Source organism: Carica papaya, chromosome 1 (assembly GCF_054855325.1).
Source record: "Carica papaya isolate Zhongbai chromosome 1, ASM5485532v1, whole genome shotgun sequence".
Lineage (NCBI taxonomy): Eukaryota > Viridiplantae > Streptophyta > Magnoliopsida > Brassicales > Caricaceae > Carica > Carica papaya.
The window spans coordinates 29,532,041-29,553,581 of NC_142309.1; the positions used below are offsets into that span (position 1 = coordinate 29,532,041).

The 21,541-nt window shown below is 34.9% G+C and overlaps 2 protein-coding genes across 6 annotated transcripts; both read right to left on the reverse strand.

Annotated features, from left to right (window-relative positions):
- Positions 1–132: 132 nt before the first annotated feature.
- LOC110818206 (syntaxin-51-like) lies at positions 133–3,100 on the reverse strand. 5 transcript variants are annotated; one of them, XM_088209963.1, is made up of 6 exons: positions 2,895–3,100; positions 1,737–1,964; positions 1,436–1,641; positions 1,249–1,352; positions 1,124–1,168; positions 133–355 (listed from the first exon to the last, which is right to left on the reverse strand). In XM_088209963.1, exons 2-6 carry the CDS (start codon positions 1,940–1,942, stop codon positions 224–226), a joined length of 693 nt encoding a protein of 230 aa, XP_088066089.1. In that variant the 5' UTR covers positions 1,943–1,964; positions 2,895–3,100; the 3' UTR covers positions 133–223. The 5 variants fall into 5 exon arrangements, with proteins under 5 accessions (XP_088066089.1, XP_088066087.1, XP_088066081.1 ...); XM_088209961.1 differs by having other exon boundaries at positions 1,737–2,002; XM_088209955.1 differs by having other exon boundaries at positions 1,737–2,011.
- Positions 3,101–5,056: 1,956 nt separating this feature from the next.
- CSTF64 (cleavage stimulating factor 64) lies at positions 5,057–19,889 on the reverse strand. The gene is made up of 14 exons (XM_088209966.1): positions 19,352–19,889; positions 15,561–15,838; positions 15,175–15,480; positions 14,084–14,834; positions 13,384–13,705; positions 11,775–11,906; positions 9,973–10,147; positions 9,556–9,589; positions 9,179–9,423; positions 9,024–9,101; positions 7,165–7,200; positions 6,585–7,076; positions 5,789–6,040; positions 5,057–5,465 (listed from the first exon to the last, which is right to left on the reverse strand). Exons 1-14 carry the CDS (start codon positions 19,536–19,538, stop codon positions 5,316–5,318), a joined length of 3,438 nt encoding a protein of 1,145 aa, XP_088066092.1. The 5' UTR covers positions 19,539–19,889; the 3' UTR covers positions 5,057–5,315.
- Between the last annotated feature and the right edge of the window lie 1,652 nt (positions 19,890–21,541).

The following is a 21,541-nucleotide window of genomic DNA, read 5'->3' on the forward strand; positions in this document are numbered from 1 at the left end:
TATCTCTAGCATACTCCTGCTCTTCATTCTTTAGATTTCATTTCCAGTTTGTATTAAACTCAAAATGTTCCTTTACACACTTCAGCTTATTTCCACATCATAGAATAGAAAAAAAGCGAGCAAAAGAAGAAATACAAACAAGACATATAGAGATCATTATCAGATACAGATATAGGCAAACATAGGAAGCATTTTGTGTCTGTGTTTTTTTTTTTTTGGTATATCACAAGTATTTAATCAAAAAAAATATCAATACAACTAGAATTACAATAACGATGACAGATGACAACATGCACATACAAGAACAACTGCTTTTGGTGCGCTTATTTAAAGACGTCAGGTTCGTCTGAACTCTCTGTTATAGAATAAATAAATAAATAAAAAGATAATATATTATTAATTGCAGCAAAATATATTCAATTAGAGTAGAATATATATTTAGATCAAACAATACAATTATGATGAGTTCAAATAATATCATGTCAACATCATATGCTCTCTTTATCCTTAAATTCTTTTTTAAGGATAAAGACACTACAAATCACAATGACATAGTGTTAGAAGTTGCATAGATTTTCACTGATGTCAGCATTAAAAATCTATTGATTTTTTTATTTAATAAATATTTACATATTCATCAATTTATTGATTTATAATTGTGTTTATAATTAATATTTATTGATTTATAAATATTAATTATAAACACAACTTTTAAACGAAAATATACAAGAGTACAATTTAACTCGAACTCGCTATATCTTACAAAAAAAAAAGAACATATCAACTACTCAATTAAGTGACGGTTAATATTTCGTAAATAATTTAACATTTATGATAGTCGAAGCGAACGGAAGATGTTAATTATTATAATCGTTTAATTATTTATATACTGTAATACCGTAAGCATAGATGATATTATTTGCATGGTACTACACCAAATGCATCATTAACGACAATAGTTTTCATAATATTGAAGGGTCACAAATGAAATCAAAAAATCATGAAATTATATTCTTCCTTGCAAGGCAGTTCACCTACCATTCAAATAACAAATTTCTTCATTCCCCTCTCAGGGTAATTTTTTTCTGCAAGGGATGATATTCATGTAAAATATGCAACTCACCTGTAGGCGGGAATCTGTAGCATCCACATGTTGATCCAAGTCATCCTGCAAAAGGAAAAAGGCTAGATTTAGAAAGGATTCAAGGAAGAAAATGTGGTGACCATCTATGGAATCTGTAACCATACAATAAGCCTATTGTGCAAGTCAAGCTCCTCATTTATTGCCAGAGCAATGTGCTTTGTGCTAATCACAGTATCCTCCAAATTCTGAAGCTCCCCATCTTGTTCTGCTAGAGAAACATACCCAAATCGACGTTCATAAAAATCCGAGAAGCAATTGAAATAAAAATTACATAAAACGAGAACAAGTTGCCTTTTATGATTTGCCTTTGAAGACCAACAAGGTCTCGATTGTCCAACCCTTTTGTTCTGCTCATGGAATCAGCCGACTTCATATCTAGCCCGAGCAAGCTCTCCCTGTCACCAAAGTTTGGCATGTTCATCGTGGAAGCCATTTGATTTGCTCTTGATCTCAAATCTAGAAGCATGGTTCTGCGACGAGTTTTCTCTTTCTCCGAGCTGTGTATCAAATATGTAAGCATTAAACAAACTTCAGATGGTAATAAAAGCTAACCAGACTAAACATTTGTATCTTACAACTATACAATACTCACACGGAGAGCTTAGCCCAAAGGGATTGCAGACAATCTAATCTAGTACCCAAAATTGTGATCTTCCTTCGAATAGCAGATTCATGACGCTGAGTTTCAGAACGTGATGCAAGGAAAGAGCTTCGTTCTGATATCATTCCATTGATGTCATCTGCAAGTCTGAGTGCTACATTATATTCTTTCATCCACGAGTCTGGAGAAGATGCCATTAGCCCACAATATAACTCAGGCCTGCCGAATTAAACGTTGGTATGAGTGACAACCGGCACCTAACACAACTTCCATTAAAATAACAAAATGAGGAGATCAAAAGAAAGTTAGATCCAGAGGAGGTAAAACTTCAACCTTAATCAAAACAATTATAACTCAGTTTAATCAAAAATTAAGAAATAATTAGCCTCAAATCAAATGAAAGTTAAATTCAAGCTTTACATTAATAAATTGAAGCTGAAAATTGAACCAACTTCTTTTCAGTATCAACCGAAATAAACAATAAGAAACTGTGAATCCAAACAGTATACATATACATATACACACACAGAAACATATATCTAAGATGAGAGCTAAAATCAAAGGGATGCAAAAAGTCATGATCCATACGCACACTCAAAGAACTTGAGCGAAGATTAAGAACTGAAATTAAAGGGATGCAAAAAGTCATGATCCGTACTCCATAAACACACTTAAAGGAAGAAAGAGAAATTCATAAAACATGAAAACTAAAATCAAATGGATGCAAAATTCATGATCCATACATTAAAATCTGTTGGCCCGTTGGCTGTGTGTGTGCGTGGACAGAAACAGAGAAACTGGAAAACAGAAAAACAGAGAGGAGAGAAGAAGAAGAAAAAGAAATATGTGAGGCTTGAATCTACTGCTTCTCCATTGAAAAAACAAAAGAAAAAAAAAAAAGCTTAAGTACTTCCATGCTATCCGTGACATCTAATATAATCCAAATACAAGAAAAATATACTTCATGAATAGCTGAAGTAATTCTGAAAATCCATAAACATACTAAAAACTGGCTTGTTCACTGTAACAAGCTTCACACAACATATTATTCCATACTAAAACCAGAGTTGAGGACAAAACACCGATTGCTGATTAGATATTAAACAAACTAAAAATCGCGATCACTGAGAAATTAATCAAATTACTTACCTATTCTTTCAAGAAAAACAAAACAAAAGAACAAAATGAGAGAGATTTGAAGCTTAAAATGGCGTCGAAATCACGGAGCAACAAGCCAAAACGCCGCCGTCAACAGGGCGGTAAGCAGTGGCGATGGCTTTTTCCTCCGTGGTTATTCACATGGTGCTGGAAAGGAAACTTCATATAAAGATGAAATTTAAAATATAAGACGCAATTTTTTTTTTTCAGATAAATAAATCGATTAACTTCGGAGAAATTAATTAATTAATTAATTAAAACATTTGAGATATAAAATTATAATATAAAATAAAATCTTCTATCACTAAATATAATAAATTTAGAATTAGAGATTCATCAGTATTGTTATAATAATCAGTAAATAAATATTTATTTATAATATTAAATAAAAAATAATATATCTCAAAATAAATGCAAAATTTCTTCGAAAATATTTTAAATAAAAAAACAGTATCAAAAGTTTTGATTTTTAAGATTTATGAGGTAAAAAAAATTATGTAATTATATCTAATGTAATTATAACATTTTTTTTTAATTTACTGATTAAAAATTGAATATCACGCCTAATATTCATGATTAATTACACAAAATATGTTTAAATAATCAAATATAATATTTTATAATTCGTTACACTTTTTTACTTTGGCCTTATGACTTAGCAAAAGAAAAACACACCATTTGATTATATATATATATATATATATATATATAGTGCTGATTTTTAGTTTTTATTTAGAGATTTTCACATATAACATATGGGTTAAGCTATACTAAAAAGACTATATTTATATATATATATATATATATATGTGTGTGTGTGTGTGTGAAGTGTAGTAAGCATGAATTTATTCAAGGACCCAACATGCATTATAAATCTTAATTATATATTGTTGATTATATATTTTTTTCTCTTAATTATTATTTTGTTTTCATATGTGTATCATTAATTTTAATTTAGAAATACTAATGTGTATTTTTATTAAATAAAGATTGATTAACTATCAAATTAAATTTTTAATTAACATACATAAGATGAAAAAATACTCTCTTAAGTCTCGTTATAAAGCTAATAACTTTAAATCTTTGTAGTTTTATTATAAAGCTAATTACTTGAACTTTTAAATCTTATCTCTCAACTCTCATCTCAAAAAACAAAAAACAACAAAAAAAAGAAGCCAAATCTTTTTATGAAGCTTAAACTCCATAGTTCATAATTAGTTCATCATGGTGAAGTACATTCAATTGAATTTTTTTCAAGTGGAATTAATTTACAAGTTTAGTCTTACTTTAATTAATTTCATATATAATTCTATGTGAAATTGAACTTTAGTACAATTTACAAGCACTCAACATATATATATATATAGGTAGATAAATTTCACAACATTTCCAAATGTCTTTGCAAACATAGTATAAAAACTAAGATTCCATTGAAAATGAATTCTAATAATTTATTGGGCAGAATGACGAAATAAATTAGAGACTAATTTATCTATTCTTATTCTGATTCTGGAAAGTCGTAAATTAACTTAAAATCGAAATAAATATTGAAGGAGGAAATATTCGTCCGTAAAAAATTTATTTTATTAAATTGATCAATTTTGATCGATTCAATATAATAAAATAAAAAAGGTCAAACAAAATAACGATTGGTTATAACATTATAACTCCAATAAAAATGACATTATATTATTCGTAAACAGAATTCAAAAATGAATTCTATTTCCAAAAAAAAGTTGTACAAATTTAAAATGGATTAGATAAAATTTCAAAGAGTCAACTTTCTAGAAAAGTTCATGTTAATAGCAGAAAACTCTTGCAGTTCTTCATCCAATAAAAAAAGATTCATTGACAAAAAAGAACCTGTTTGTCTTTGTCTTTGTCTTCTTCCATCCCTTCCAAGGAAACAAGATGGAATGATAAAGTAACAAAGTTGAACTAAAAGAAATGGCAATTAGATACAAATCAATTAAGACTAACAAAAAGAGAAGATGGCAACAATGAGTATAACATACAATAGGGCAGTTTAAGACTAACGCTGAAAGCAATGTCGGTCGTAAGTAACTTCATCCTGAAAAATTTGATACTGGTACTTAAAGCAGGTAATAAGAAAACTCGATGCATGGGAAAAATCTGTGGAAAATAAGAAAAGATTACACAAAATTTCTTTTTTCTTTTCCCTTTCTTACTAATTCTTTTGCATATTCTACTAAGAGGCGCATGAATGTTACATGATTGGTACAACTGCATGTGCTTATCAGATTCAGATATGGAACTTAGATCATTCTACAAGCATTTAGATAAGGGTATTGAATAAATGAAAGGCCTCCATTCTTCCTACTGTAACATAGGATGATGAAGCCTCCAAATAACATAATTGTTGTGCTAATGGCTCACACCACAGCCTGCTTGTCACAATGGTTGTATCTGATCTCGCCTAAGTGCCTGTTGTAGCTGAATGACCTGTTGGCGTTGTTCTGGGGGCAGGGAATTCAACTGCTCTGGTGTTAGGTTTAGCACTTGTTGCAATAGTACAGAGTCTACATCAGGTGGAAGTGATGGCTGAAAGCAGAAACACAAGAGGCGAAGATAAAAAGAGAAATAAAGAGGAGGAATTCTGTGTTATGCATTAACCATTCGTTGTGTGGCCCTAGTAATCTATATCTAATGTGGCGTCATCAGGTGGCAGACTGCCTTCCCAAGGCATGGGCAAATAAAATCGTAATCATATGCCCAAAATCTTATGCGCAAATAAAATTTTCCAGTCCAGGCATTGTCCACAAGAGGATGCATTTTCCAATGGAAAACCAACTAGTAAATAACTTACATGGAAACAATGAAAATAACTCACATGGAAACAGTGAATCACTAGTGGGAAGTGTTACCTGAGAAATATGTTCCTCAGAATTTTTCATTTGTTCTGCCCTAGAAGCTGGATTTACAGACAATGGACCAGCTCCATATGCTTGAGAGGGTCCAGACCCCGTAGCATTGGACACTTTCAAACCTCTTGTCACGAAAGCGGTTCCCCTTCCACCATCCGATTTGATCAGTTTTTGAGGTCGATTTTTTGGTTCTAGAGAATCACGAGCTACGCTTGTTTTCTCTAACAAGCTTGACGATATTGGTTTGCCAGGCTGTTATAAATGAAGTTAGGACTGAGAGCACATCTTAATAAGAAAACAACATTTCATTACCTGAAAACAATTAGAGAAAGGGGGGAACTGGACGTATAAATTAAACTCAAGCCACAAGTTTCTGAATATTTGTTATTATGCAACAAAGATTGATGAGAAACAAAGGGGGAAATAAGGCCAAGGAAACATAAGAAATATACACAAGCCTTCTTCCTTGGTCACAATCACACCAACCAACAGAATAAGCTTTGTAACTGTATTCTAATAAATTTAAAATCAAAGCAAGCCAATAGTATATAATCATCATTCAACTTCTCATAACCTACCATTTGCACATTCTTTTTCCTATTTACCCTTTCTGCTCTGTTATTATTAATGTCAGTTATCAGAGATGGAAACATGTAGAGAAATTATTTTGCTATAAAAAACAAGTTGAAACAGCATTTCTATATCTGCAAGCTATGAAGCCAAGGAGAATAGAAACTCTGTCCAAAGAAATATTTATCTAAAACAGAAAAAGAGAAGCACAAGGAAGGATTAACACCTGAAAGGCAGCATCAGAAAAGGGAGGGCGAGGGAAAGATGACTGTAAAGCAGCATTTGGAACAACCATGGGACTGCTATAACCTAAACTATGGACAGCAGCAACTTGTCCAGAATGTTGTAATCGAGTTTGTATTTGCTGGTTTAAAGAAGAGGAATTTGGCACAAGAACTTGCGGCCTAGGACGAGGATCAACAGCAGGAAGATTTGGAACTCCAGACGGGCCGGCCAATCCAGCTTGTTGTGGAAGTTGAATGCGAGGCTGAATTGTAGGTTGTGGAGGTGCAGAAAATTGGTTAAGAATGAGGGGGTTTTGGGGCAAAGCAGAAACTAGAACATCTTGCACCTTGGGCATCAATCCAGGCATTGACTTCTGTGCAAGTGGGGGTAGTCCAGAAAGAGTTTGAAGTGCCGACTGCTGCGACTGCTGGGCACCCTCCATTGAATTATGTGTAAGTTGACCAGGAGCCTGCCGAATGTTAGGCATCTGCAACTGCACATATTGAAAAACAGAAAACTCTTCATATCACGTACTGAGAAGAGCAGAACAAAAAGCGACATTTTAAAGAAATGAAACAAACCACTAGCGGTGTCACCATTCCAAGCATTATCTGCGCCTGTAATCAGGGTCAGAGAAATTTGCAAGATCAGACTTATTGCCTATATGTCGGAGTTAAATTTGAAAAGTAATTTCATATCAGGACATAAGTACTACTAAACATGCTACCGTTTGAAAAACAAAAGACATTAGATCCTGAGGATATAATTAGAAAAGAAATATTCTTTTTTATAAAAAAAATATATATATATTTATACACGCGTATCTCTCGAATATCAAAAGCAGAAAAAGATTGCATTAAAAATAATTAATTAATTATGAACTCATAATTGTAAATTCTTGACAGGACGACAAACCAGGAGTCAACACCTTTGCATCAGTTCAAAATTAGGGATACCGAATCCCTAACCATTTTTGGATACCAGCCTGCTAGATATCCAGCCAGTGGTGGGTAGATACCTTTAGCTCAGCTCTGGGATTGGAATGGTATCCATGCAGCTCAGAGCATGAAAAATCTGATTTCTTTCATTCCTCATTTGGACTAATATGGCAAGAAAGAAATAGAAGGGTTTTTGAGGATTTTGTATCTAATTCTTCTAGAACGGTCCCAAACCTGACATATTTTGTTCAAAGGGCATTCCCTCCAAAATGGAGATGATCTTGGGTACCTCATAGATGATTTGCTTCATGCATCTTGCAGACGGGCAGCACCCATGGGCGGGTGCCTATGTTTATAGATTTTATCTTTTTCTCTAGAAAGATTAAATTTCTGTAGATGACTCCGGAAATTTAATACGAAGTAACCCCAAGCAGAGTACAAATTCTCATCAGGTTGTTACGGTATTAAGTTTTTGAAAAGGAATAGACAAACACACAGATCAACAGTCACACAGATCTAATAGGAGATTAGTCTACAAGCAAAATGTGGATCATCCAACTGGTACTGGGAGCTACTTATATTTTATAAGCTTATCAATTAGAGAGGGGATAACCTTTTCCCGTCATCATCCCAATCTCCATATCCAGCGATCAGTGGCCGGTATATTGTCAAAAGATATTCCATAACCACCTTTAAGAGTCATTCTAAGTATCCAAAGATTCCTCTGAATATGCCAATCATTGTGAACCAACAATTCACTGTTCCAAATGTATAGTAATTATGTTATCATCTAGTCCAAGAAACCATATTTTTTCCTTTTTTAGAAAACATATAAGCTTGCTGAAATTTGAAGAGAAAAGAAAAGTGTTCTCTTCATTCCTCGAACCTGGCACCTGTCCTATTTAGCCAGATGTACTGAAACTTATTCATCATATTAGGTTGGGGGAGAAGCAAATGACAAGGCAAGCACCAGATGTCTATGTCAGGAGGGGAGAGAGAGAGAGTTCTCATCAGATGAAAAGTGAGAAGCAAAATGTGAACAGTTTCACTAACTTATAAGTGAAAGATATCATCAATGATGATCTAAAACCATCCAAAGCAAATGCTTGATTAATAAAAACTATGAGCAATTTAAACTTATAGAAATAAACTTTATTTCTCCAAATAGATATTCTTGCTCTACCAATTCAATTTCTTTCTCCATTTCAGTTTTTTTACTAAAAATTTCAGTTGGTAAGATATGTGATGCATATGTGAAATATTTATACGCCAAATCAAGACATACAATGGAAACTAAAAAATAAGCATTGCTAGCGTCCACATTACTCAAAAATTAGAGTTTTGGCTATAGAAGCTTCAAAGCAAACTAAGAAAGAAATGTTCTCAACACAGACCAATGGGCATATAGTAGATGGAATATAACCCATAGGAAAAGTTATTACTAACAAGAACAAATAAAATCTTTCAGTGCCAGAGAAACATTACATGACAGGAAGGTGTACCTGGAAAAGAGCTTTTAGCAACTGAGGCCTTGCAAGCAACAGCTGGCGAGCTTGCTCTTTATTCCGTGTAGCCATTATCTGCCATCAGAAGAAACAAGTGAATATCCCATTATTTAAAACAACTAATAAGAAGTCAAGTTTTTTCAAGTGAATGCCTTCAACTCAGACATAATTTCATTGAGCTGACTCCTAGACATTTTGGCAAGATGCAGAGTTAAGGGATCACTGGTTGGTGCCAACGGATTCTGCAAACCATTTTGATTAGGCTGCAAACTGGACTGGGCACCACCAAGAGCACCTGCCATAACATTTGCAGCAGTTATGGCTATATGGAGACCAATTGGCTGATGATTAGCAGATTCCCCAGAGAATGCAGAGCCTCCAAGTTGTTTTTGAGAATCTGCAATATATCATTTGGATTAGGAAAGATTATTTCAATTAATATAGATATATATGTACACACATCAGGTTATCTTCGTGCGAGTAAAGAAAGGTCAAAGAACAAACTCCTTGGAGAACAAACAAAACTAACCAGAATTGGCAACCAGTCCAGGCCCACCACGACCCTGCAAGAGAATGAAAGCTAAGTTCTAAAAGTGAAAGCTGATACTCAATACAACTAACATTCCCATGATTGATTATCAAAGCCAGAAGATAATGAAATGACATCAAAAGCAAACACTGATCCAGGAAATAAAATAAATCTGTAATGTGTTAGTGCATGTGCATGCACACATCTGCATTTCTAAAAACTTGCCCAAAGCCTCAGCAGTCAGCTAGATGACCAAGTTCTGTGCAGAAGCAAGACCGAGAGCACATACTAAATCTAAATTGAAAAGGCAAATTTGAGAGCAAGCTAAATACAGTAAAGCCTACATAAAATTTAAATTAACATGTCTCTAACAGGAAAGGAAAAGGAAAATCTGCCTAACAGGAAATTAAGTTTCACCTGTTCTCGATTCCTGTCGGCACCTTTGTCATTTTCAGCAAAATCAACTCGTAATTGCCGGCCATTGATCTCATAACCCTGAAGATTACGACGAGCACTTAGAGCAGTCTCTTCGTCCTTATACTCACAGAATCCATAACCTTTTGGTTTCCCAGTTTCTCTATCAATAACTAATCTGAAACATGAGAAGACAAATCCTATGAAGAAACCTATAAAGAAAATGGAGAATTACAACAAGAAACAAAATAATTCCCCCATGCATAACTTATTCCACCTCTGTGCCTCACATTTTGTTCAAAAATTTTAATCATTTTGAACTTAATCTATCAAATGAAGAGAAACTATAGAGATGATACTTTTCTGGGTTGATCTGGATTTGGCATCAGGTTCCAGAATTTCATTCTCTTCATGAGGCAGTGATTGGAATTACAGGCAACCAGGCATATATGCATCTGATAGCCCACAAACTAAATAGTCATAAGTAGATTTTTTAAGAAGAAGAAGAAGAATAAAAAAAAACCTAAGTATGCCAAAGCAGGATTATCTAAAACTGAAGGATACCTATTGAACATGCATTGCGCTAGTCTTCCCTTCCAGCACAGCTGCCTTTCTATTTACCATACAATAGGAGGTCTCATCCAAAAGAAGATGTTCTATTAAGAATTGAAGATTCAAATTTTTGAAACACCTCACCGACAAGCCAAGCTCTCTCTTTTATGCCTGTCTCTAGTCTCAACAACCCTTTATCAAGTGAAGGATACCATCTCCCTTTCAATGCCTTTCTCGATGTGGTATAAGTTTGATTTTAGCAACCTTTTACCAAAATGTATTAAATGTTGCTAACATAGCTTATTATCCGTTTTGTCTAAGTTCACGAGAAACAGTAAGTAAACATATAGAAATTTCCAACAATAAGTGTAACGCCACATGCCCATTATCCAAAAATGTTAGTTGTTGCAGCTTTCTTTAGCATCACTAGACCGTAACTATCAGAAAGAGCTCCCTATTGCCCCACCAATCCACAAAGTGCAATGTTAGAGACCAAAACTATCAACAAGAAGAATATAATATCTTGTGGCTTAGGGCTTAAATGGAAAACTTGCGATGTAGAGCAATGACCTCAGTATTTTTGACGAATTAAACTGCTAAAGAAGCCTCTTCGGCTCTCCCTCTAATGCATATTTTACATATTAAATATCTGCATACATGGAATGTAATAAATACAGCAGATGCTCATACTTGATCTTAATTTGTCAGAAAATTTGGTACTTATCATAATTAAAATCAATGAACAAGTTTGTATATTAAGACTTCAAAATTCCAATTAAAAATTCGCAACGGGTTTAGTCAGCTTAGTTTCAACAGTTCAATCCAGTGCACTTCCAACTTACATTTAACAACTTGCAATAATATAAACCTAAAGTCGAACAACCTTTTATCAAACCCCATCGCAAAACAGGTATAGTATATAGCTCAAATAGACAATATAAGATTATCATTGAATCACTGAATAGAGTAATTGAGTCAAATATTTCCTTCAAATCCTCAAACTACCTCTGTGTGTATATGCATATGAAAATGCTCCATAGTTTTCAATTAAATTTATTTCATACAACAATAGTACTGTAGGTTTTCATTAATCTAAAACAGCCTGTTGCAACTTGAAAATCAAAAGACTAGAAGTTTTTATTGTATCCGCAGTTCCAGATGTGAAATAGATTTCAAGACATCTTATTCTAGGGTTTTCTATAGACAGAAGTATAGAGACTGTAATTCACGAATTAAATTGAAAAAAGACCGACCTGAAGGAGACAACAGGCCCAACCTCCCTGCAGATCTCGATCAGCTGTTCCTCAGTAGCATCATAAGGTATATTCCCAACTGCGGCGAAAAAGAGTAGAACAAAACAAACATCATAAACACGACAATCAAAACTATAAAAATAATTTTATCGAATTTCCAAAAAACCGCTTAAATTTTTCAAATTCTGAATGCTGGGAGAAATTATGAATCCAATACAGCCATGCGAGATTTTCAAGACACGTGTTTCTCTTCTTCTCCACGATTTCTTAGAAACCAAAAAGAGAAAACTTGCGAATTTACATATAAATCTGATATATGTATTTGAAACGATAGAGAGAGAGAATGAGACCAAAAACGCAGCGGTGTTGAGAAGAGGATGCCATGAATCAATAGAAGAAGAAGGTGAAGCAATGCTCCATCTTCTTCCTCCTCCACATCGCTATCCTGTTTTTCACCTTCTCCTTCTTGTTGTTGTTGTTGTTTGACTGATACGGCTCCCTCTTTCCGCGAAGTAGGTATATATATATAAATGTATAGGCTTTAGCAGGCAGTATAGGTGTATGAAGAGAGAGGTTTTGGCAGAAATTTCTCCTGCGTAAATGACTGGATATTATTTGCTTTCCAGACTACAGAGTCTTCACCGTCGTTCTCCCTCTCTCACAAAACCCAGGCAGCAACAGAGTGATAGAAATTTGGAAGATCCACTTCAATCCAATTCTCCGCTACAAATCTCCCACTTTTTCCCGTCTCACCGTCGGGCTTTCGGTTCCGGTGAAGATTTCGTTTCGAATAATCGACTTTTATAGAAATTTTAGGTTATATATGGATTATGATTATTATCGATATACTTCCAAATAATCATAATCATGAGAATCAACAGAATTAATGATTCGATCATCCAAAAAATCTATAGATTAATAACTTTAATGTTTACTTTCATGGTCGTTTCAGGTTTTTCGATTTCTTTCTGTTTATAAAATTTTAATATATAATTAAAAAATGATTATTTAATAAAAATTACACACACACAAAAATGCATTTTTATATAATCTAAAAGTCATAATAATTAAATATTAATATTTTATAAACTTAATAAAAATAATTACTTAATTCATGCATGCATGATAATTAATAACATTAAGAAGAAAATATTGACAGTTAATAATTCTTGTTGTTGTAATTTTTAAAACAAAAAATTCAAACCCAAATTAGCAATAAAATATTTAACGTAAAGGGTTAAATTAATAATTTACCCTTTTCAATTTTACAGAAAATTATAATAATAATAATAAGTATTTCATCAGTTATATACCACACACAATATAACTGTAATAATATATATATATACACATACATTGCTCAGTTATGAACAATAAGATATTCATATAACAACAGGAGCCTACTCAAGGTGGAAACTTCATCCTTTGCAGTTTACATTTCCATCCCTCCTAAGTAAACTAAATGTAAAATCTTCAAAATTTCTCAACCTATTTCATCAAATTAAGACCAGATCACTCAGTTAAAGATTCCCAGGAAACAGTAATCCCAGAACTTCCCATCTATCATGAGAAGATGGATCTTCCCGAGACTCTTACTGTTCCGATAAACATCCAGAAAATGGCACAGAACGCTCCTAAAATTGATAATAAAAACAAACCCCTACTTCTGCCTGTGCTCCTTACAGTTGCAGCATCGTTACCCGCGGCAACATTCGCGTTCCTATTATTTAATCTGACCCGACTAAAGCTAGACATTCTCTCAAAGGCTCGATTGACCAGAGGACTCTCCGCAGCAGACGCAGGAGTTGTAGGTATTGATTCCACAAACGCCCATAGTGCTGAAGAAAACTTACTGGTTGCACCTCGTCCCTCCTTATCATCTTCTCCTTTACTTACTTCAGCAGGCGAACCTTTGGAATCATAAGACAAACCTAAGCATGACGAAAATTACCATTATCAGCCAAAAGAAAAACTAAAAAAATAGACATTTTGAAATCTTCAAACTGGGGACGCATGAAGTAACAGAGAATTTGGGGAATGCCAACATTCCAATTGTTTGAAGTAAGAAGATAACAAAAAGTACTTGTACATGAAAGAGCTCTTGAAGGTAGCTTAATTTCCCTTCACCAGAAAGCCTTTTGGCCACTTGGACAATGCATGTCAACCAAACCATCCATCCGATCAAGAGTTCCATGTGGATGGACTGAGAGGACAGCAACTTTGTCCAAAACAGAAAAATAACTTTGGTAAAGTTCAATTAAGTAGATGAGAAAATGCATCAGCTTTGAAGCCTGCATCAATTTATGTACCTGAAGCCGGAAGAGAGAAAGTTCCATGACCTGATTCTGCTTGGGTAAAGATTCTAGTATTCTGTTCATCGACCCACAAATCACCAAACAAATTCGGCTGCATCTGATAATCAAGCTGGTCTACTGCAAACTGAGGTTGAAACTGGAAATCAACCTGGTTTGTTACCGGATGAGATTGCACCTGGTGATCAACCTGGTTTCCTACTGAATGCGCCTGAAAGTGGTAATCAACCTGGTCCACTGCATGCCACTGCCCCTGGTGACCAAGTGGGTTTATTACTGATTGGGATTGAAATTCGCAATCAACCTGCTGACCAAGCTGGCTAGCCAAATTGTTATCCGAGTTATTAATATATGAGTGTGAAATTGTTTCCTGATCAATAGGGGCCATGTCTTGAAGAAACATGGCAGCATCATGGTAGAGGTCAAGCTCACTTAGGCCATCCAGAAAGTTATCCATAGAAGGTTGTTCAGCACTCGAGAAGGTAGGTTCAGGACCCAGAAGATCATCAATTTCCAAGAAATCCTCCTCCTCACATATCTGAGGTGCTGGTTTGCAAGTTTTGGTAGCCGATGTGACCTCGGGCACCTCATTCGACTGCAACTTTGAGGTTGCTGACTGGGTGAAGTCAAAGTTGACATGCATATCATATTGCTGACTACTAGGGGCAAAAGTATTAACTGGCTCTGGGAGGATTACCCCCCTTGATGATGGATGCACCAAAGTACTTTGTGCGTCTTCTTCATCAATCTATAAGAATTAAACCATATACATCAGTCAAGAACTATTCCCCAAGTGATATATATATATATGTGTGTGTGTGTGTGTGTGTATCTATATACATAAGACGAGAAATGCAATACCACAATATTCTAGATAGTTGGAAAATCCCTTAAATGGCCATTCCTTCTCAGTCAATTAAAGGATCTACTTTCATTATTCTTTTCAAAACAGATACACGTGACCTAAGCCACCCTATTTTTGGCACCATTTTCCAGCGATTAACCATCCAACATTACAGACAACTATTTGAACTTTTTTACTTTTCTTCTTCCAATTACTAGAACAACAGAAAGGAAAGAAAACCAACCTGGGGTAGTGCATAAGAATAATTGAAGATTTGGGGCTGAGAGAATGCAGGTCCATCTGCCATTCGCCTCATGAACTCCTCAATATCATCGTCTGCTGAAGAATTGACATGACTGTTAACTCCTATACTATCAACTGGAGCAATTTCTTTAGCTTGCTTTGTTAGAGCCTCTGATTCAGCAGGGATACTTTCATGTACACATTCATCTTCGGCCCAGTCCTCTTCTTTAAATGGTGCTCCATACTGTTCACCATTTTTAGGACCAGGTCCACTTTTCTTGTAAACCTTATAAAGAGCATAATAATCCTGCAAGAAGCTGATAGATAAGGAACAAAGATACAGGGGGAAAAAACAATAAAAAAGTAATCAACTACTGAGCTGCATACCTTTACGTTCTGGCATCTCTTCAGCTCCTCTTCATCCATCGTATATTCATGCATCACCCAGTCGGTTCTTGCCCCATTAGGTGCTCGGCCTCTATAAAAAACGAGTGTCTTTTTTACTCCAGCTGACCTGGAATTACACATTACATTGCGATCCTTTCCTGTTGCTTTCCAGTACCCGTTTCTGGTTGCACGGTTTGACCTTCCACCATTAGGGTACTTCCTATCCCTTGGACTGAAAAAGAACCACTGACGATCTCCAGTCTTCAATATAGATTGACCTGCACATAATTTTTGTTGGCAAGCTAATTTTACAATCAAACACGACATGTAGATGGTAAACACTAAAATACATTAAAAACCAGAATATCTTTTACTGCCAAAACTTAAAAACAAATATTCTTTCTGAACAAGAAGGAAATCCAAACAGCATCCAAGATGGGAACAAAAAGAAAACATAGGATGGACAAGCCAAGGGTTGGTAAATATCAATAAGATTACTGAAATCCTTGCAAATGGAAAAAGGATGACTCTTAATCAAAAACCTAGGGACTAGAACCATAAATCTTTGGCAAAGGTAGACTCTATGCCCTCAATTTTTATTTTTATTTTGGTTTCTTTTCCACCAGTCTTTACTTCATCTAGAAACCTGACACTTTAAGCCACTTGTTTCCAAATTTGAGTGGACATAGTCCCCAACTAAGTCCACTAGGATCCATACATATAGGGCAATGATCCAAAATAGCAAATTGCAGGAGTTTTTGCATCAAGTCCAGCACATGAAGGAAGCAGACAAAATGAAGCAATCTATTCTAGACAAAATGAGCCAATCCCTAGGGATGGCCAAGTCCATCTATGCCTTGTTATAGGTAGATCCAGTCAATTGAATCTATGCATAATCCCACGAACTCTTCCACATGCAACGAGAGCAATTCTCCCCAGAGGGATCATACCCATTACTACTCTTGGGTTCCTCTATGTCTTCCCACAGCTTCTCCCTCTTCCTCCCCCCCTCTCCTCTACCATAGACACCATTAATCACTCAATACCACCAATTTGCTCTACATATTTACTGCACATCTCTTGGCTCTCCCTTTCATAACTGTCTTCAAGTTCCATTATGCACTCATTCTATAAGACCATGATACCTCCTGCACCGCCATTAACGAGAAAGTCCCTCCAACCTACCTCCCACATTCCAGATACTATAGGCCAACTAGTTCAAGAACATCTCCTACTTTCTTGGAAACAAATAACATCCAGTTTCCGTCTAGACAAGCAACGTATACTACCACCTGTTGATTTGGATAATATCATTCTCCCCATGTTCCAAGAAATGATTTTGTTGAGATGATTTTGTTTAACATAGTAAAATTGTTGCCAACGCGCCCCTGATTAGCCTTTGTTCTCTACTATTCTTATCATAATTGACAGAGGTATTTCCTCAGTTTTCATTTCTTATTCACCCTATATTTGCTCTTTGCTACAGACTTCAGCATTTTGATTTTACTTTTCTTCCCTCTTCATCCTTCAATTACTCTGAACAGTTCTTACGCTTGCTTTTCAAACCCCTCAAAGCTCACACCCCACATTCTACTAATTCTATGGATATTGTTTAGGACCCATTTTGAAGTCTCATCCTTTTCGGTCTTCTCACACTCTTTTCTCTACACCACAACCACTGCTCGGTCGTCCTTCCTATTATCCTCACTGATTTTTATCCATTCTTATGATTCCTCACCATCTTTACTCCTATTAACAGCAGAATCACTTCATCTCCTCTGCCCAAGCCATGCAAATTTGACCTAGATTCCAAGCCACCCCTCACCACCAATTAAACAACACCTTTTTTTCTGAGAAAGCTTCCCAAAACTGCCAACTATACTCCCTCGGCCGGTCATTTGCAGCTTTTTTCTGATCTTTAGGCCTCCCAAGGGTTTCTCCACCCGGGCTTTGGGCTTTCTTTTACACAAGATCTGGTTTTCTTGATTTGACCGATTTCCTTTTCTCCAAAGTTGATAATCTTGGTCAATAATTGACTTGGGCTTGCTTATCAGGGGACCATTCTGCATGTTGATCACTCAAGCTCAAAAAAAAACCCAACCGGTTTACCCAAGAGAAATTAGGCTTCAATTGGGAGGCTATTTGAAATTTGAAATTTGCCCAATCCGCCTCAAACTCAAATCTCTCCTCAAGCTGACTTCTCTCACCTCTGCACCCTTCGCTGCCCAAGCAAAAGATCTCTCCAAAACATTCTGCAAACTCATGTCTATAGAAAATATCAAGCAAAATCTTGCAGTTGGAGCATGAGATGTTGACGTCTACCTTCCTGCTAAAGTTGCCTTCGATTCCCCTTCATCCAAATTCTTACGCAATTTTGTCTTTGGCTTCTGTGGAGGATTGAAAACCTCTCCTGTGACTTCACATACCGCCAACAACAGCCTCCACCATCCACTCACCTCTGGCCCATCAAGAATATAAATCCTCCTATTCTTTCCCCCCCACCTCCGTGATGACTATGTAACTTCCCCTCCATTAGTGCCAAACACCACCTGCAAAGAATGTTGTCTTCCCACCATGCTTCCAAGCCAAAAGCCTCTTCCTTCTCTCCAATAGAATCACTAGGTTCTAAGCAACTCATCAACCTCCTCTCCATAAACTTATGCCATCAACCCTCAAACCCAAAGCAGGATGTCAAATGTCTTCCCCTCTAATAACCAGGAATCTCTTGAAGGGAAAGACCAACATAGAGAAAAGAAAAACGTGTACCAACCAACAGTGGTTGGCCTGGAACCAAATTTCCTACTGCTGAAAGCTTGTTGGGAGGAGAAAAAAGAGAAGAGCAATTAAGATTGAGCATATAATAGGTTGGCATTATATACATATTAATTCATGTTTATATCCTCGTACTTTGATATTGATCCACTAAATTACAGCATGGTCTAAAACTGAAACTGTTAGGCATGAGAATTTTTTTGCCATGGACCTGTAAAAAGCAATTATGTCAACCAAAAGCCAGATCATCCGTAAAGAAACAATGGGGAACAACAGGACAAAAAAGAACAGTCAGATCCAAAAACTGACTCTGTTCTTAACAAAGCAATATCTAAAATCTGCCGCGAGAATTCTAGCTATTGCTGCTTTATTCTAAGAACACAAAATCTTAAAATTTACCCTGAGAATTCTGGTAACCAAGCCAATCAAAGATAGACCAATATTCAACAAGAAAACACCTCACCAAAAACAAGATAATGCAGCTACACAAAAGCTAAGACAATCAACACAACGAATATTTTGCAAACGATCCAGGCCAAAATACAAACAATTCTTACTACACTGAATCACTTTGAAAACCATGAAGAGCAGAAAGGATACTAAAATAACCAAAGGGAAAACAAACAATTCAATCACAGTACAAAGAAGTCAACGCCCACCACCAACTACCGCCCCGGAAGGGAGAAAGAACACTCCCGGATTAAACAAAATCTATAGGTTAGTAAATCCTTTCCCCTCAATGTCCAGATGCATTGCAATCAACCAATCAGATCAGAACCACGCAACTAAAATAAATGAACAGCCAATTTGACCATATCAAAGAGCAAGTCAACGGCCCAAAACCTCCCTGTACCTCCCTATAACAAAATCAGTGTTAGTCAAATCATCAACATCCAATCGTATCCGAAACCAGTCGACAACCCTAAAGACAAGTAAAGCGATCTAATAATCAAGTCAACGCACCAGACACCCAATACACACAAAAGAACCAAACAATAAACTGGATTAAGAAAAAGTACCAGGCAGTTCCTCAGGATCCCACTTATACACGTCGGTCTCGCCGATGATATCGAGTTTGAGCCTTTTCTTGCAGATCTTCCTCTTCAGATAATACAGGACCAACTCTTCATCAGTTGGGTGGAATCGAAATCCAGGCGGCCACTGATCCTTGTCGTCGACGAAACCCGAATCCGACGTCACCTTCATCTCCGACCGAGTGACGTTAAATATTCAACCGATCCCCCGAAGAAAATAATACCCAACGAAAAGAGAGCGCTACCAATAAACAACTAAGGGGGAGATTGTTAGGGTGAAGGTAGAAGAGAAAGAACAAGAAAATAAAGGAACATGTACTACATGATAGGGAAAAGGTAAAAAGGATTGTTAGGGTTTGCTCTAACAACCCACAGAGGAAAGATTGAGATGAGCTTCTTTTCTATGATTATCTGCGAGAAGCGAGAGGGTTTCGGAAGGAGAGCAATAGCAGTCAAAGAAGAAATGTGAAGGATAAGAGAAACCGGGGGCAGGGGGGGTTTAGTAAGAAGAACGGACATGAAAGTTCTGCGAAGTTCAGATAATTAGTGGAGAAATAATAATTTTCAAGGAAAGGTGAGGTGGCATCGTATCATTGGTCAGCGGCGTCAGCGAGTACAATTGCGAGTAAGGAAGAGTGGGATTTTTGCCTTTGTGGATTTATGGTTTGGAGTGAAAGCCGAATTACTTTTTAAAGTTTTGTTGTATTTATAGTTCAAATCTTGCAAATGAAATCTGATTTTTTTTTCATATAAAAATATTAATTTTTTAATTCCTTTTTATAATTTATAAATTTTAATTTTACGTATTCTTATTTAAAAATTTAACTTTTTTCCATAATTAAAACAATGCTTTTAATAATAAATAATTTATTTCATAATTATCAGTTTTTTGTTCGTAGGTAAATATGAATGTGAATATGAAATTTTTTTATTTTACTAGCGTATTCCTATTTATGACGTTTTTGTTTTGATCTTAAAACTGAATCGTTTTATGAAATTTTTATTATTCAAACTCTAACATACAACATTCGATTTAACATATAATAGTAAAATGTAAAAAAAAAACATAAGTTTTGCTACAATTAAAAGGCGTACTCATATTCTGATTTATATAGTTTTAGTGTTACTATCAATAAATTAATTCTTTTTTTACTCTTATTTACTTACATCATTATTTTCTCTTTTAAACAAATTTTAGAACAATAATTACTACATAACAAATTTATAGTATCATATCAATTTTTAATAATCATAGCAAACTGTTAACTATTGAAACTTATGTAGTGATTCTATTAGATGTGTTTGTGTAATAAATGATAGTAGTGCAAAAAATTCAGGTCACGGTAAAAGAGTTGGTGAATGCTAATCCTAACTCTATTGCAAACATTAGCGACAAAAAATGGTGAAAGAAACAAAGAGAGTATGGACTATGATGATATAACTGGTAGTGAGGAGGCCATAATATGAAGAACATGGTAGATGTTGATATAAATAGTGCTTAAGCAAGGGAAAAGATGAAAAGAATAATAGTGATACTCTAAACATAGTTAAGTCTGCCACGTATTTTTCATAAATTTTATCATTTATATGTTATCAGAGTTATATTCCCAACAACCAATTTATATAGTATCACTTTTTATATTATTTTACTATATAAATTTTTTATATATTTTTTGAAATAATTTTTAATAGAGGTTGATAGTCATAATTTAACAATTGAAAATAATCAACTTAAATGGATATTTGGGACATATCAGTATCGTCTCATCAAATATATTTAATATAATGAAATAATTTTCAATATAGTTCAACTCGTTAATGATGAATTATCTTTTCGTATTTATATTATAGTTTTAATCGGTAAAATTTTAATTATAAATGGTTATATTTTTCTTGATATATCTATATTGTTAAAATTTTAATAATAGCATCTCGATGTATATTTTTTTGTTAGTTTAGAACAGAAAAGAGATTAAACGACAGAATTTGATAACTGCTCTATATATTTGGATTAAATGTTGAATTATTTTTTATTTTGTTTCATTTATTTCTCATTCATTGTGTTTAGAAAAAGAAAAAGAGAGAAAGTAAATCGGAGAGAAATAAAATGAGAAAAAAAAAGAAATAAAAAAAAGAGAAGAAAAGGAAAAAAAATAAATAAATAAATTAGTTGGC